The 17,206-nt window shown below is 38.2% G+C and overlaps 1 protein-coding gene across 2 annotated transcripts; it reads right to left on the reverse strand.

Moving 5' to 3' along the window:
- Positions 1 to 67: 67 nt before the first annotated feature.
- Positions 68 to 16,083, reverse strand: LOC127979711 (ras-related and estrogen-regulated growth inhibitor-like). Of its 2 annotated transcripts, none has more exons than XM_052585318.1 (5): positions 16,006 to 16,083; positions 14,339 to 14,473; positions 6,990 to 7,046; positions 5,630 to 5,703; positions 68 to 1,382 (listed from the first exon to the last, which is right to left on the reverse strand). In XM_052585318.1, the coding sequence occupies exons 2-5, from the start codon at positions 14,397 to 14,399 to the stop codon at positions 963 to 965; spliced, it is 612 nt and encodes a 203-aa protein (XP_052441278.1). In that variant the 5' UTR covers positions 14,400 to 14,473; positions 16,006 to 16,083; the 3' UTR covers positions 68 to 962. The 2 variants fall into 2 exon arrangements, with proteins under 2 accessions (XP_052441278.1, XP_052441288.1); XM_052585328.1 differs by having other exon boundaries at positions 14,339 to 14,485; positions 16,006 to 16,079.
- Between the last annotated feature and the right edge of the window lie 1,123 nt (positions 16,084 to 17,206).

The following is a 17,206-nucleotide window of genomic DNA, read 5'->3' on the forward strand; positions in this document are numbered from 1 at the left end:
GTGTGTTTCTGTTCTCTCCCCGTGATCTTTGTGTTTTATATCAACTGCAGATGAATCATGAGACAAATGCAAACCAGCGGCTGTTTTCTTTTCATATGCACCAGGTTTACACACATTTCTGCAGAGGCATCTCCAGAGAAATACACGGCTTTACTGTACTGTACACATCCACAGAGCTCTGGAGTCATTAAAGCAGGAATCTCCACGTGTTTACAGGAGCCTGTGTCAGTCGAGAGCAGAAGGAGACAAACATGTGGACATGATCTGTCCTGAAACATCAGAGATAGCATCAGGAGACATTCCTGCATCCTCCTTTGAAGTCAGAGAGCTGCAATCATGAACGGGATAGTGCTTTATTAGTGCTGTTAGGTCAAGATGCGAGAGATCTGAGAAGCAGATATTTGTGAAGACGTTTCACACAATCCTTCAGTTCAAGCATAAGAACAAATATATACAGCCGCAGGCCTCCGACCATGGAGAAACACACTATGTAGACGGAGAAACACGAGGCTCTGATGCGTCTGTGCAGTCCATAATCCCAGTCCCAGGTGTAGATGAGTTTGTTTCTTCATCAGATTTGGAGAAATCCAGCATTGCATCACTTGCTCTGCAGTGAATGGGTGCCGTCATAATAACAGCTGATAAAAACATCACAATAATAATCCACAGCACTCTGGTCCATCAGTTAACATCTGGAGAAGACAAAAGCTGAAATACATCCAGCATTAAGATGATTTTAACTCAAATACCATAATCCATAGCATCCATTGATGAGACACTGATGCAATGCTACATTTCTACAAACCTGATGAAGTAACAAACTCATCCTGAGCGAGGATGGCCTTGGAGGGTGAGCAAACTTATAGCACATTGTCATTTTGGGGTGAACTATCGCTTTAAGAATGTGTAGATCTTTGTACTGGAGATACTGAGGAGGAAGCTCATGTCCTGCAGTCTTGTCTTTAGCTGCTGATCTTGGTCAGCATCTTGTTGATGGCCTGTTTGACGTGTGTGGTGGAGCTGCGGCGCCGGGTTTTGCCCTGAACAGCACGTCTGCGGCGGATCTCCCTGCAGAGCTCGTGAAACGCCTCCGCCACACCTCCACCCGTCCCCACCAGATCCGAGCACGCCGAGCACTCATAGAACGCACAGGCCATGTCCGCCGCCAGCCGCTCGCCCTCCTCTGTGGCAACCTGCCGGGCGTGATCCAGATCCACCTTGTTTCCCAGCAGCACCAGAGGCACGTGTTTTGGCCGCTTGACCTCGTCCAGGAGGTTCTTCAGCAGAGCCACGTCCTCGAAGCTCCCACGGTCCGTGATGTCATAGACCAGGATGAACCCATCGCCCCAACGCATGTGACCCTCCTTCTGAAGCACATCCTCCTGAGCAACACAACCACACTGTTAGTAAGGTCACATGACCTGTGGGTGTGGCCTGGTGGTTAAAGCTGAAGGTTGTAGGTTCAAAATCCCGGTTCATGAGAATCTTGTGTAATTACTGTTTTATTACAGTGTTAATATTGTGTTATTACAGTGTTATTAATGTGTTATTTCTATCTTATTACAGTGTTATTAATGTCTTATTTCTGTCTTATTACAGTGTTGTTACTGTGTTATTACAAAGTATTTTTACAGGATGACAGGAAATAGGCATAAAACAGTAATAACAGACATTTACATATTAATAACACTGTTATAACAATGTAATAAGGCAGTAATAACATTATTCATTAACCAGTGTGTTGTTCCTGTATTACTATTGTGTTATTACAGTGTTACTATTGAGTTATTATATTGTTACTACTGTGTTATTACAGTGTTATTACAAGCATGTTTACACACAATGAACTTGACTTGATGACAGGAAAAAGGCATAAAACAGTAATAACACTATAATACACTAATAACACAGTAATAACAGGAATAAAACCTGTGGGTGTGGCCTGGAGGTTAAAGCTGAGGGTTGTAGGTTCAAAAACCCGGTTCATGAAATCCTGTGTAATTACTGTTTTATTACAGTGTTAATATTGTGTTATTACAGTGTTATTAATGTGTTATTTCTGTCTTATTACAGTGTTACTATTGTGTTATGAAAGTATTTTTTACACACAATGAACTTGACTTGATGACAGGAAATAGCCATAAAACAGTAATAACAGAAATTGACAATTAATAGCACTCTTATAACAATGTAATAAGGCAGTAATAACACTGTAATCATTAACTAGTGTGCTGTTCCTGTGTTACTATTGTGTTATTACAGTGTTGTTACCAGTGGTGTCAAAAGTACTGGCATTCATTACTCAAGTAGAAGTATAGATACTAGGGTTTAAAAAGACTTTTGTAGAAGTTGAAGTATCAACTCAAGCTTTTTACTCAAGTAAAAGTGTAAAAGTACTGGTTTAAAAAACTACTTAAAGTATAAAAGTAAAAGTAATGTAAGGGGAAAAAAATGCCATTAAGAACAAAGCTTAGGCCGCACCACAGGGGCCTATTGTGCACTACCCCACCGCCTCAAAAAACATTTTTCTAAAGGCCATAGGCCATAATGACTATAATGTTATATTAAAATGTTCATGCTGAAAAATTTGGGATGCACTAGGCTTCCTGTTTCAGCCGCATATATGAAAATACAAAAATGGTGTGCACATCCCAAACATCCAATTAGGACACAGGTGCAAGACAACTAAATGATATAGACAAATAAAGAAGTGAAGTCTGAACACTGAAAACTACTGCTCCAGAGGAATTTAATCAAGCAACGTTTCGACCTTCAGGTCTTCATCAGCCGCATATATGCCCATTTAAAATGAATGCACTTTAGTACAATACAAATACATTAAAGGACCAGAGATATGATGACTAGTTGCCAATAAGTATTGTTATGGTGCAAAAAGTCAAACTTCAGAGGCTTGTCATCAATAACTTGTGATTAATCAAAAACTAAAACTGAAAAAGAAATCATAATCCTGATACTTTCTTGATTGACAGCTTCTTGTATTTGGTACATACGTCTGCTATGTCCAGTGTTCGGGGGGGAACGAGTTACAAAGTTGGTATAGCCTACTTATCACAACATTGTCAATCACATCGTCAATCGAAAACGCTAATTTATTAAAACGTCTCGCTACCGAACTACCTACAGTAGCTTAATTTGTGGAGGACGAAGAAAAAGCACTCATTTGGTAAATGAGCCAGTGAGAAATAATAACTTTTAAGTAGGGTCCAGTGCCTTTTCAATACTTTTAAAACGGTATCGGCTCCTAAACGGTGCCTGAACCAATACTTTAAAAAAAAGAAGCACAAAAAAATTATGGATAACTTTAAAGAACATTACAAATATTTAAAATAAATCCATAGCTTGTTGTGCAAATTGTGCTTCCCTTAATCTAAGGCTAATAAATGTATTTCACAATCTGGGTCATTATTTAATACAAAACCACACATAATGTTTCTACTGTATCTCTGCCACTCACTCTGATATTTAGTTAAGATGAGTGCTGTCTTTCACTGTCTTAAATCAGTTCTGTGAATTACTGTATGGTCATTCTTTATAAAGTAGCAACAATGTCGTTTTTAAAATACAGTACTGTGCAAAAGTCTTATGGAAAAATTAGTGTTTTCTCCCCAAAAAGGGTTTTAAGACAGTTATTTATATCTTTTGCTGTAGTGTGTCAGTAGGAAATATCAATTTGCCATTAATTTTAATAATAATCTAGTGCGATTTTGAATGCACAAGCAGTCTGACAACGGCAAAATGAATGTTTGGAAATGTAAACTGATATTTTATACTGACAAAGTACAACAAAATATATAAATAACTGTCCGAACACCATTCTTTTAAGTGAAAATACTAACGCGTCTAAGACATTTGCATATACAGTAGTGTATGTATAAAGTACGTATGATTAAATTAAGTATATTTAAGTAAGTGTAATTAAAGGATGTGTTCGTTCATATGTGTTAAGGGTTAGATTTTCGCAGGAGAAAACGCCTGTGGTGTGATGAGCGAAAACTTTACAGATGAGAAACCGACTGCTACCTCGTGACCTTTTGTAAACTGTATTTATGACAAAGAACTGCACAGATATGGATATACATACCTTGTGTCCTCTGTTTGTTTAAGTGCGCATGCGCTGCTCCGTTCGCGGTCTTCGCCTCTGTGGATTGAAGAGCGCGCTGAAAGACGGAAGGAGACCGGTCTGACGCTGGTTTCATGTGAAATTTAAGCGGACTGACTCTGAGGCGATCGGATACCGGTTCCATACCCGACCCTACTTTTAAGAAATATATTTTTTGATAAAACGAACCCAAAAACTGTCTATGTCCTGGCTGGACTGTGATGTGATTTGTGTCACGTGCAGGTGCGATGGATCGCGTACAGACCAATAGGGTGTCAGAATGGTATATGTTTATACTTCTCATCCAACCACAATCAAATTCACTACATCCGGATGGCGCGATTTATCTGGATAGGTTGTTTTTTTTTTTTTTTAATGACGACAAGCCGGAATGAAAACAAACCGAAAATGAAATAGCAGTAACGAAGCTATTTTTAAAATGTAAGGAGTAGAAAGTACAGATACTTGCCTGAAAATGTAAGGAGTAGAAGTAAAAAGTCGGCTGAAAAATAATCACTCAAGTAAAGTATAGATACCCCAAATTTCTACTTAAGTACAGTAACGAAGTATTTGTACTTCGTTACTTGACACCTCTGGTTGTTACTGTGTTATTGCAAGTATTTTTACACAATGAACTTGACTTGATGACAGGAATTGACATATTAATAACACTCTTATAGTAATGTAATAAGGCAGTAATAACACTGTAATAATTACTAGTGTGCTGTTCCTGTGTTACTATTGTGTTATTACAGTGTTGCTACTGTGTTTTTACAAGTATTTTTACACACAATGAACTTGACTTGATGACAGGAAATAGGCATAAAACAGTAATAACAGAAATTGACATATCAATAACACTGTTATAACAATGTAATAAGGCAATAATAACACTGTAATCATTAACTAGTTGCGCTGTTCCTGTGTTACTATTGTGTTATTACAGTGTTCCTATTGTGTTAACAGTGTTATTAATGTGTTATTACAAAGTTATTACAGTGTTATTACAAGCATGTTAACACACAAGGAACTTGACGACAGGAAAAAGGCATAAAACAGTAATAGAAATTAACAGTAATAACACTGTAATACAGTAATAACACAGTAATAACAAGAATAAAACACTAATAACATTTTCCTGCAGCTCGCATTTATAAACAATCAACATCAGAGAAAGTCATTTGATGCTGCGTCATTAGTTCTGTTGATTTACTTTATTGATCATAATGCATCCTTGTTTAATGTATCGTTTATTTGAAGATGTCACAGGATATGAAAGTAGACCTGCTGCAGGATGTTATTGGCATGGGGGGTGGTGTTAGTGCAGTGGATAAGACACATATCTGTGGTGTGGGAGACCCTGGTTCGAATCCACTGTGAGACACCAATGTGTCCCTGAGCAAGACACTTAACCCCTAGTTGCTACAGAGGCGTCATCATTTAAATGAATAAATGTAAATGTAAATGCATGCTTCCCTCATTCACCGATGATGTGTGTATTTAGCTCACCTGTCCGGCCGTGTCCAGAATCTCCATGCCGATGGTCTCATCATCGATATTTGCCTGATGGCGGTAGGTGGACTCTGTCAGACAGACATAAAGCTGTGTTAGCGGTCAGGTGTGACATTCACCTTCACATGACTGTCAGAGAAACACACACTGAGGGGAAGGGAGAGATGGAGCAGCTCTTTGGACAGATCTACAGTTCATGGATTGCACACTTGTACAGCTTCTTCCATTTCTAATACTCAACATCTCCTGCTCCATATTTGCATGTGCACTATATTCCATATATAGTGGCTGTTTCACACACACGCACGCACACACACACACACATCTCCATTCAGCTGAATTCCCAAATGAATCGATTCTTAAACCTGGATTCAGAGTAGCATTATGATGACTTGTTGTGCCTGACCCAGGTGCATTGTGGGACGCTGGCTCTGTATTTGAGGGTACGTCAGCGCTTGCATGAGCTGCCAGCACACGAGCACATGCAGAAGCCATCAAACACACTGGCAGCGCGCCGTCTGTGGATGGACGTCCGGGACAGAAACACAGTGTGAATGAGTGTTTCTCCAAACATCTGCTGGATCTCCTCCGTGTCGGTTTCTCCTCGAGTGAACACAGAGAACGAAACCCTTGACCCTTTGAAGGAGAAGTTCAACCATAAAAGGATCATTCTGTCATCGTTAATGTCGTTTCAAACCCAGATGACTTTCTTTCTTCCTCCAGATGTTCTTGACAGCTGTGCAGCATCTCTATAAACACTAGAAAGCATCATAACTCTGTCTGTACGACACTCAACTGAAGATTCTTCAGATTCTTTAATGTGTTTGAGTATGGAACGACTTGTCTTCCAGGATGAATTATTCCTTTCTACCTGTAAACAGTTTGGTTTCTATTAAACTGGTTTAATCTGAGGACACAAATGAATGGCTCTTTATTCCCTGCAGGCTTCTGCGGCGGTGAACTCAATTACGTCTGATGGGGAAGAATGCACAGAGCTGTTCATCACAGAGACCTTTACATCCATTTATATTCCACAAGAGCGTCACGTCTCTGTGTTTCACTCGCTTCAAAGCTCCGACTGTGTCTCCTCCAGTCTGTCCTGAGTTTACAGAGGTCAGAGGTCACCTGTGATGAGGTCGTGGCTCGTCTCACTGGGACTTTACATCAGTCCCATTACAGCCCCGCCCACAGGAGGACTGACAGGTACAGCAGCCAATCACAGATTGCTGTTCTCATGTGACATTTACAGTTAACAGTAGTTCAAGAGAAACATCCGTTTATGTTCTGATAAAGAAATTTTACAAATGTATAAATTATTGTGTGAGTGTGTGTGTGTGTGTGAGTGTGTGTGTCTCACCGAGTGTCGGGTCGTACTCCCAGATGAATCGTTTGGTCAAGAATCGAACCACCAGTGCTGCACACAGACACAGAGAGAGAGAGAGAGAGAGAGAGAGAGAGAGAGAGAGATCACTATATTCATTTAATCCTGAAACAGATGGAGTGAATTCACTGTAACACCGTGTCTACACACTACATTAGAACCCATTATAATCACTGATGCTGTCTGACCTGACGCGTCATGACAAATCCCCGACAGTAAACTGATGCATCCTTCTATTTACGATGCAATGACACAAAATACAAGTACGAGTCGTGTCGTCAGAGTTGTTTATTTGTGTTTGCATTTGAGCTGCTGGTTCCGCAAGTATTTTTTCCATTGATTTTTCCCTTTGGGTTTTTTTAAAAAGTCTTTAAAAGTTCCAAGCCATTAACCAGCGCTGTGCTTGACTCGGGTGTGCATGACGCAGATACAGCTCAGATATGTGTTTGGGATGGATGTGGGTGTTGTGAATGAGATCTGCAGAAGCTGAATGAGTGCGGCTCTATTGTGCTGCTGTCTGAAATGATGAGCGTGTGGGAGAGCAGGTGACCTTCCTTCACGTCCTCGACATCCTGCGCTTCAAGACAGAACAAAAATAGCGGCGGCACACAGAAACACAGGCCTCAGACGAGGATTTCACATGCAAACAAACGAGCGAAGTGAATCCTCTTACATAAAGGAGCTCAGATTTCATCTGCTTCCACTTAAAAAGTCCTGCAGGAATGTGTGTGTGTGAGGAACACGCTCCCCTCCACCTTTATTTGTCTCCTGAAACATCTGCTGACAGCCGGAGCGCAGCGGTGATTAATGACACTGCTTTACTGCAGAACACTCGGCTAATCAACACAATTGAACCTGTTTGTTCAGCCTCTGCCCAAAACCTCCAGACGAGGAAAAGAATGGCAGTGCAAAAACAAAACTAAACAAATGTTACGTAATATGAGAGAGAAAGGCATGTACGGCACTCGTTCATCTAGTTGATCATGTTTGCATTAATAGAGTTTTGTAGTTTTAGTTGTGTCTCTCTGATAGCTACAGCCGTGTGCTATTCTAAGTCCAGACTTCACGGTTGTGAATCATCTTCTTAAATCCCGTTGAGAATCATTGTGTTTGACCCACATTTCTCCATCGTCAGGTCAAGAGACTAGAGCAGATACTCATGAAGACGGATGATTGATCGGATGGTGAAAGTGCCTCTATATGAAGAATGAGAGCAAATAATGATGTCAGAGGTGGATTATGAAGGCAAACGCACTGCAAAAATGGCATTTACTGCGGATGCAAAATTACTGATTTTTGGGAAAAAATTTTACAAATACAGTATCTCATAAGATCCAATATCTCAAAGCTAGCATGTTAACAACGTGTTAAGAAACACATTAGTAAATACAAGTAAATACATTACTTGTGCTTTGGCCTGTGATAGCAATTTTTTAGTAATACGCTAGCAATGAGCCAAAACATGCAGGAAACATGTTAGCAACTTGTTAAAATACGTTAGCGATATGCTAAAACATTAACAATGTGCTAAAACATATTAGCAACTTGCTAAAACATGCTAACCATATTAAAAAATGCTAACAATGTGTTAAAATGTTAAAAATATACAGCTTTTTGAACAACTTTGGGTGAGTAAACAATGACAGAATTTTCATTTTTGGCTTGTGTTTGGCCTGTGCTAGCAATGCAAAGACAGGAACTTGTAAAAACATGCTAACAACATATGTTAGCAGTGTGATAAAATAGTTACAACATGCTAAAACATGCTAGTTATTTGTTTTAATGTCAAAAACATGTTAACGTCATGCTAAAAGGATGCAAGTTTGGATGAACCTAAGGCTGAGTAAATGATGACGGAATTTTGTTTTTTTTGGGTGAACTTTTTTTTAAAATCTGTTACCTTTGCAGAAAACAAGTCTTTATATTTTAAGTAAATCTTGCTTCTTAATTACAGTATCTTGATTTAATAATGTTTGCATATTTTTACTGGAAAACTAAATAAAACGCTGCAAAAGAAAATCGCTCTTTTCAAGCGCATAGATTTCTGGAAAATTAATGATTCACAATAAGACCAGAAGCAGTAATTCAGAGGGTGAATATTTGATGTTCTGATGTGTGTCATTGTTAATGTCATAAGACACACACAGGCCTCGTTATCATCAGCGGATTGATTCGATTGTGCTGATGATGATCTGGATGTTTGTTCGTGGAGCTGCTCTCATTCTGGTCTGTTTGGAGATAATTTGTAATTTTCCCACCGAATGCAGCTGGTTAGAATCAGGGATCAATGGCTCTCATGTTATTCTTCCCATAAACTCTCACATCAGTCCCAGCATGCCTCATTCTGAGCTGATGAAGAGATCAATTAGCACTGGGGGGTCTGAACGCGGATGGGAGTGTCTCTGTGATTGATCTGTCCAGCGAGCGTCACTGATCGCTGAAGACATCGACGAGCCACAAACAGCAGATCCTGAGAAGCATTGGTTCAAACTCAGTGAGTCTGAAGCGTAATGTTAACGCAGTCTGTGTTTGTGCTTCATATGTCTCTGACCGCAGCGTAAACAGACTTCCTGCTGAACAGACTTCCTCTCGCTGAGGGTCAGCATCCTCTATGTTCTGCAGAAGCTTCCCAGAAGGCCTTTGGCCGGCAGATGTTCTCTCGGCACATTCAGGAACCAAACTGAGTGAGATGTCATGTGTAGCAAATCATAGGAACTAGCCTAGGAATTGTTAACATGTTAAATAAAGCTAATAACATGGTAAAACATAACAATTTAATAAAGCACACTAGCATTGTGTTAAAACAACATGCTAAAACAAGCTTGCAGCTCGTCAAAACATGTTAACAACATGTTAAAGCATGCTAGCAATGCTGAAAATGCTAGCGATTGTCAAAATATGTTAGCAATGTGCTAAAACATGCTAGCGACTTGTTGTAATATGTCAACAGCATGCTAAAACAGTTAGCAAAACATGCTAGCAACATTCTAAACTATGTTAGAATGCCAAAAATGTGCTAAATGTGCAATGTGCTAAAACATGTTAGCAACTTGTTAAAACATGGTAGCGATGTTCTAAGATATCCTAGCAACTTCTTGAAACATGTTAACATGTAACAACATTTTGGTAACTTAAGCATTCAAGCGATTTGAAAAACATGTTAGCAATGTACAAATAATGTTAGTGCCTCGTTAAACACGCTAGTAATGTGTTATAACAATCGCAACATGCAAAAATAAAACAAATGCGAGCAACGTGATAAAACATGCTAGCAACATGCTAAAACATGTAGAAACATACTAATGTGTTAAAACATGTTAGCAACATGCAAAAACTTTAAAAATGCAAGCAACATGTTAAAACGTAAAAAAACATGCAAAAGCAGGCTAATGTGTTAAAACATGCTAGCAACATGCAAAAACATTAAAAATGCAAGCAACATGCTAGCAACATGCTAAAACATGTACAAGAAACATGCAAAAACATGCTAATGTGTTAAAACAAGTTAGCAACATGCAAAAACTTTAAAAATGCAAGCAACATGCTAATACATGCAAAACACATCCTTATGTGTTTAAACATTCTAGCAACTTGTTAAAATGTTAGCAACTTGTAAAAACATGTTAGCAACATGCTAGAGGATGCTAGTAAATGTGTTAAATCATCCTAGAAACATGATAGCAACGTGCTAAAACATGTAAGTAACACTTCATTGACTTTCTCTTAAGTAGTAAAAACATTTTTTTTGTCAAGCCAACGTCAAAGTTCATCAAATGTCCCTCTTCTTGTTCATCAGCTGCTGATCCATTAACTGATGTTTGTCTATCAGAAATAAACATCGCCTCTGTTTAACCTTGGACTCTCATTCCTGCACAGATATAATTATATGTGTGAGCATCATGATGGTCTGTGCGAACAGCAGTTAATGTCCTCAGATGTGTTTCTACAGCTTCTCTAGGCATTCAGCATGGCGTTTAACCATTAAAACCTTCAATACTGATTAAACCTCTGCTTTATAATCACACTGCAGTGCACAGATGTGATATATTTCAGTACTGCATTCAATGCTTCAGCTTCATCTGGAGCAAAATTAAACCCATTACAGCAGCATAAAATGTCCATTGCATTCATGTGCTATCTGAAATATCGTAAAAACACTTCCTAATCGCAAACAGGACAAGAAGTCGTTGTTAAATTGTATACGTTTTTCCCACAGCATCTTCATTGTATGGACAAAAAAGAAAGACGCAAATGCATTTTGCAGTAATTGACAGTCCTGTGAAATACAAATTGAGACAAACTTGAAAATGTAAGAAAGAAAATTCAGAATTGTGTGATAAAATGTCGCAGTTATTTTTTCCACTGGGATGTATTTAGTTTATAATACAAAATATAATACTAAGGCCAGTGTTATTATTAATTAAGAGTTAAGTAAAAAAACACAAACCATAAAACAATTTTTGTTGTTTAAAATAAAATATAAAAACTTGCCAAGGCAATATTCTTTTCATTTTATTTTTTTACTTGATGTAGTAAAATAACTAAAACCAATACTGTAATATAAATTTGTGAAAACTATATATACACATCCTTGAATTAAAAAACTTTAATGAATAAAATAATTATATTAGTTAAAAAAACTAATAGATTAAAAACAAAAATTATTACAACATTTTTAGATAATAAAAAATTAGTAAACAAGTTTAGTACAATTTACAAAAACACAACAAAATTACAAAATCTTTCAAATGGTAAAAAATTCAAAAGGTATATCAAAATATTATAATATAACCTCAATTATACTAAAATATTCCTGATTCAAACCAGCGTTATTTTAATAAAAAAAACAGTGAGATACTATTATAGTTTTTGTTATATATATATATATATATATATATAGTGTTGTTGTGGTTTTGTCATTTATATAATATGTTTAATGTCTGTTTTATTTTTTATTAATTTTTATTACTTCAGTTTTAGTTTTTTAGTGTTAAACTAAAATTGTGTGTGTGTGAGAGAGAGACTATGTGAGTGTGTGTGTGTGTGTGTGTGTGTGAGAGAGAGACTATGTGTGTGTGTGTGTGTGTGTGTGTCTCAGTGTGTGTGTGTGTGTTGAGAGAGAGAGAGAGAGAGAGAGAGACTATGTGTGTGTGTGTGTGTGTGTCTCAGTGTGTGTGTGTGTGTGTGAGAGAGAGAGAGAGAGAGAGACTATGTGTGTGTGTGAAAGAGAGAGAGAGAGACTATGTGTGTGTGTGTGTGTGTGTCTCAGTGTGTGTGTGTGTGTGTGTATGTGAGAGAGAGAGAGAGAGAGACTATGTGTGTGTGTGTGTGTGTCTCAGTGTGTGTGTGAGAGAGAGAGAGAGATACTATGTGTGTGTGTGTGAGAGAGAGAGAGAGAGAGAGATACTATGTGTGTGTGTGTGTGTGTGTGTGTGTCTCATTGTGTGTGTGTGTTCCACACATATAGCAGTCTCTTCAGCTCCAGTGAGATCCATTAGAGACACACCTGTAAGTGTTCTCAATAGACGTCTTATTAGCTTTGCGAGGACTAATGGATGTGTGTGTGTGGATGAGTCACATCAGCTGCAGGAAAACACTCGTAAACAAACACTCCAGCTTGAGTGTGTGTGTGTGTGTGTGTGTGTGTACACAGAAACACTAAACTACAGAAGATCTCAGATCTCAGCACTGTCAAAATAAAAGTCTAATTTCCGACAGGCCAACTGGAAAAAAATGATTGGCTAATGCCCATAATTAAACAAATTACACTAAACACTGGTCCACAGCTAAAGGTTTCACACAAAGTTCAAACCTAAGGTTATGAAGCCACTAACCCAGAGATCTCAATCAGGTCCAGTGACAAAGCTTTAGCTCATCGATCTTTCTCTCACAGACACAGGAGGGTCAATAAATCATCACCGAAACTCAATTCTGAGGATCTGTGATGATCTGACCTTCCTTGAGAAGATCCTGATGGATGGAGAAGGTGATTATTATATATATAGGTCGCCATCACTCATTCTTTGGTCTCGTTTTCTCAGAACTCACACCGCAGACTTCAGATCAGAGATAAAGCTGGGATTATATGCGGTGATCCACACACACACACACACACACACTCAGTCTGTGACTCATGAGTGTCATTATTCTGTGGTCATTATCTGAACAGGAGCTCTTCAGTATGTAGATGGAGCTCCTCATACATCACACACTCAGGACAGAGAGCGTGTGTGTGTGTGTGTGTGTGTGTGTGTGTTTTGGTTGTGCGCTTGCACTTGTTATAAGCAAACCACATCACATCACATCACTAGTCCGACATCACTAGTCTGCTGATGGAAACACGGTTCTGTGAGGTTAAATATCACAGCTTGAGACAGAACATCAAGGTTTTTGATTGGTATCTGTGAACAGCCAAGCCCCGCCTACCTTGCTTTGATTGGTCATGTGGTTGAGTCTCTGTGAGCAGCAAAGCCCCGCCTACTTTCGTTTGATTGGCCATCTCAATCATTTTGACATTAACGCGCGCGGTTAAACCAGCCTAAAGATAACTATAAACCATTTAGTTTTCTTAACAATAAACAAAGCATCATTTAAAGCATCAGATATCCTGTAAACCTGTGCTACATGTGCTCAAGCTGACACTTCTGATTCATTCATTCAATCTAAAATAAAGTCATATTTTGGAACACGTCATGCTCCTCCAGTGTATAATAGGTCAGATTTATTAGCTGATAAATCAGCCATCAGATGGCTTCATGCGGCCGTCACTTGTGTGTGTGTGTGTGTGTTCTTTAGCCTTTCCTGCAGTCAAAGCACACACTTCTCTAAAAAATGTCATCTCTAGTCACTAATTGTATTGCCGCTCCAATGTTCAATTTCCTGTGCAAGATGTGGTGAATAATAGCACATAATGGATTGATTTTAAAGTGCTTCTAATGTTTCTCTCTGCTTTTGTCTGATGTGTGTGTGTATCAGTACTCCATCTACTCACCTCTCCTCCTTTTAAGATTGCTATTTCACACTTTACACAATGATATATAATAACTACATTTTAAAAAATGTAATGTTCTGTTAATTTTAGACACAGTATTGTGTTTACGGATTGTTTTGCTCTGTTTGTCAGTCATTGCACCAGTGTTTCTGAATGAATGGAGCGAGTGATTCAACAACTCAATTCCAAACTGTAATTTGTCGCCCCCTATCTGTGATCTCAGTTTTACATTTAAAGCTTCTTGTAATAGTTGATCTTCTAACATGATTGTAACTGCAGTGTAAATGCATTCATGCCATCTCTGAGCTGTGTAAACCCATCGAACGCCTCTTACCTGACTTTCCCACTCCTGCTCTGCCAAACACCGCAAGCTTCACCTCTGAACTCTTCGCCATGACGACGCAAGCAGAACGAGCCAATCACAGAGCTGACGGAGTCACCGTAGCAACCGCATCATCTCCAGCTGAGACTGATGACAAACCTAAAAAAACATCATCATAAACGATGTGTTTAAATATTTCTACAGTCCGTACCTTTTTTTATGTTCATCTTATTATTAAAAGTCAGGTTCTTATTCAGTATTTTGTCTGGTTTGCAGTAAAACATTCTTAAGATGCATTTACTTGAGAAACGAAATGACAGAAGATTTATCAAAATGAAGTGATTTTTGCTCAAAACAAGAAAGATTTCTGCTAACTGGGTCAGAAAAATCTTAGTTTAAAGAAAAACGGTAAACACGATTTTTCTAAACCCTATTTGTTTTTAAGATATTAAGTTGTTTTATTTTTGAAAAACATAAAAATGCAACATTTTGAAAATCCCTATTTGAAAAAAAAAATAAAAAAAAAAAAAATCTGACTACATTGGCATTTATTTATTTTTAAGATATTAAGTGTTCTTTGTTGAAAAAATATATTTTTTAAAAATGTAAAAAAAGGTAATTTAAAAACAGAAAAATCCTTATTTCTTGGAACACATTGGAAGATATTTGTTTTTAAGATATTAAGTTGATTTTTCTTTCAACTTTTTTTTTTGAAAATTCGAATTTGAAAATAATAAATTCTTATTTTTCTGATCACATTGGCAGATATTTCAGATATTAAGTCTTGTTTTTTAATGTATCATATATTTTTTTTGTAAAATTCAAAAATTTAAAAATTAAAAAAAATTCAAATGTAAACATTTTACAATTTAAAATTTTCAAACATTTCAAAAATGTACATTTGAAAACGGAAAATCCTGCCAAATGGGGTCATGAAAATGTTTTATTCTTTTAAATTAACTTAATTTTTCTGATCAATTAGGAATGTTTAGATATTTGTACAGGAAAACCAGAGAGCGTGCAGAGGACGAATCCTTTTTTGCATCGCTGTCCTGTTGAGACGAGATGAAGTGCTCTGACGTTCAGATCCCAGGATGAAGACATGATAATGATGATGATGATGATGATGATGAAGGGTCTTAAAGGGCAAGCTCAGCCAGTAGTGGAGTCCTTCAGTTCAATTTGAAGAACGTTACACGAACAAAGCGAAGATCATGAGTTTGATGTCCAGACACAAAGCATCATATGACTCCAGAAGAACATTAAATTGACTTCAGATGCTTCCCACCGGACCGTGAGAGTCTCACAGCGCATTAATCATCACCTGCATCATAGTTCTTCAGTGACGCTTTACAACCTTTTAATGTGATTGAACATCACACAGCTTCATGGACAGATCAGTACAAGTCAAACACTGGAGAGCAGAAGATGACCTTTACCAGTAACACACCAAACTCATCACTATACACCCATCAGATCACAAACACAGACTTCATCAGCAACACATGAAGAGACCAGCCCTCGTCATCAGAGACCGTCATCATAGTGCTGCTGATGCTGTGATGATGATTGTTTTCATAATAATAATAATAATAATAATGCATGATGATATTGTCTACTGGTTGTTCTGGATTGTTTTTGAACTTAGCTGTAAAGAGAGAGGAGAAAGTGTGACTTACCGTGAGAAACACTCGAGTGCGATCAGATCCGAGGAAGATGTGGATGAGTGCGTGTGTGTGAGAGAGAGAGTGTGTGTGTGTGTGTGTGTATAAAGTCTGATGGTTCCGCCCACAGACCTGCGTCACACAGCAGCGCAGATCAACAGCGACTCAACAGCGCCACCTGCTGAACAACACACACACACACACACACACACACACACACACACACACACACGCACGTCTTTAAGATTTACAATGGTAAAACTGACATCATCAAGTTATCTGTCAGATGTTTTCCAGATCTTTAACAGATCTCTTGCAGACCTGTGCTACGACTCGAGGGTGACGAAATAATAACAGAATGGTCATTTTTGAGTGAAATACCCCTTTAATGTGTTGTTATTACATTAGGACACAAGCACACACGCGCGCATTAATACACACAACACAGCAATAAAACACACACACCATTTGTACTGAATATTCAAATTACTTTAATATGTAGCATCTAATGATGCGCAGAGATCACGTGATCGCTCTTCAGTGAAACATTTGTTCCACATTCCATCAACGGTGAAGCTCATCGGCCAATCAGAAAGCATCTCTCATCTGAGGAGAAAGAGAGGAAGCTGGACGCTGATTGGTCAGCGGCTGTGAAGCGCACCCATGACCAACATACCTTAATTATTACCGCGCTTTGTGTATCAGTGTGCAAGATTCTGTTGTAGTGTGTGTGTGTGTGTGTGTGTATCATATCAGGACACAACTCTGTATAATGTCATGGGTATGACACAGGTATTACAAGGAGAGGGTGACTTATGAGGACATAACCCATGTCTCCATTTCTCAAAACACTTATAAATCATACAGAATGAGTTTTTTTGAGAAAGTAAAAATGCACAAAGTTTCCTGTGAGGGTTAGGGTTAGGTGTAGGGTTGGTGAAGGGACATAGAATATACAGTTTCTACAGAATAAAAACCATTACACCTATGGGATGAACACACTTTACACAGAAACAAAATTATTTTATAAGTATAGACTTCAGTGTCACATGATCTTCAGAAATAAAACATCAGGTATGTAGGTGAGCAGTAACTGTTGAAAAACTCATTTGGAACAGTGTGGATATTAACATTTATTGTGTTTTTCAATGCATTTCTAACCTAGTTCAAGACCAGAATGGATAAGATCCAACAGACCACACAAACATCCTCCACA

This window comes from Carassius gibelio, chromosome A4 (assembly GCF_023724105.1).
Source record: "Carassius gibelio isolate Cgi1373 ecotype wild population from Czech Republic chromosome A4, carGib1.2-hapl.c, whole genome shotgun sequence".
Classification (NCBI taxonomy): Eukaryota; Metazoa; Chordata; class Actinopteri; order Cypriniformes; family Cyprinidae; genus Carassius; species Carassius gibelio.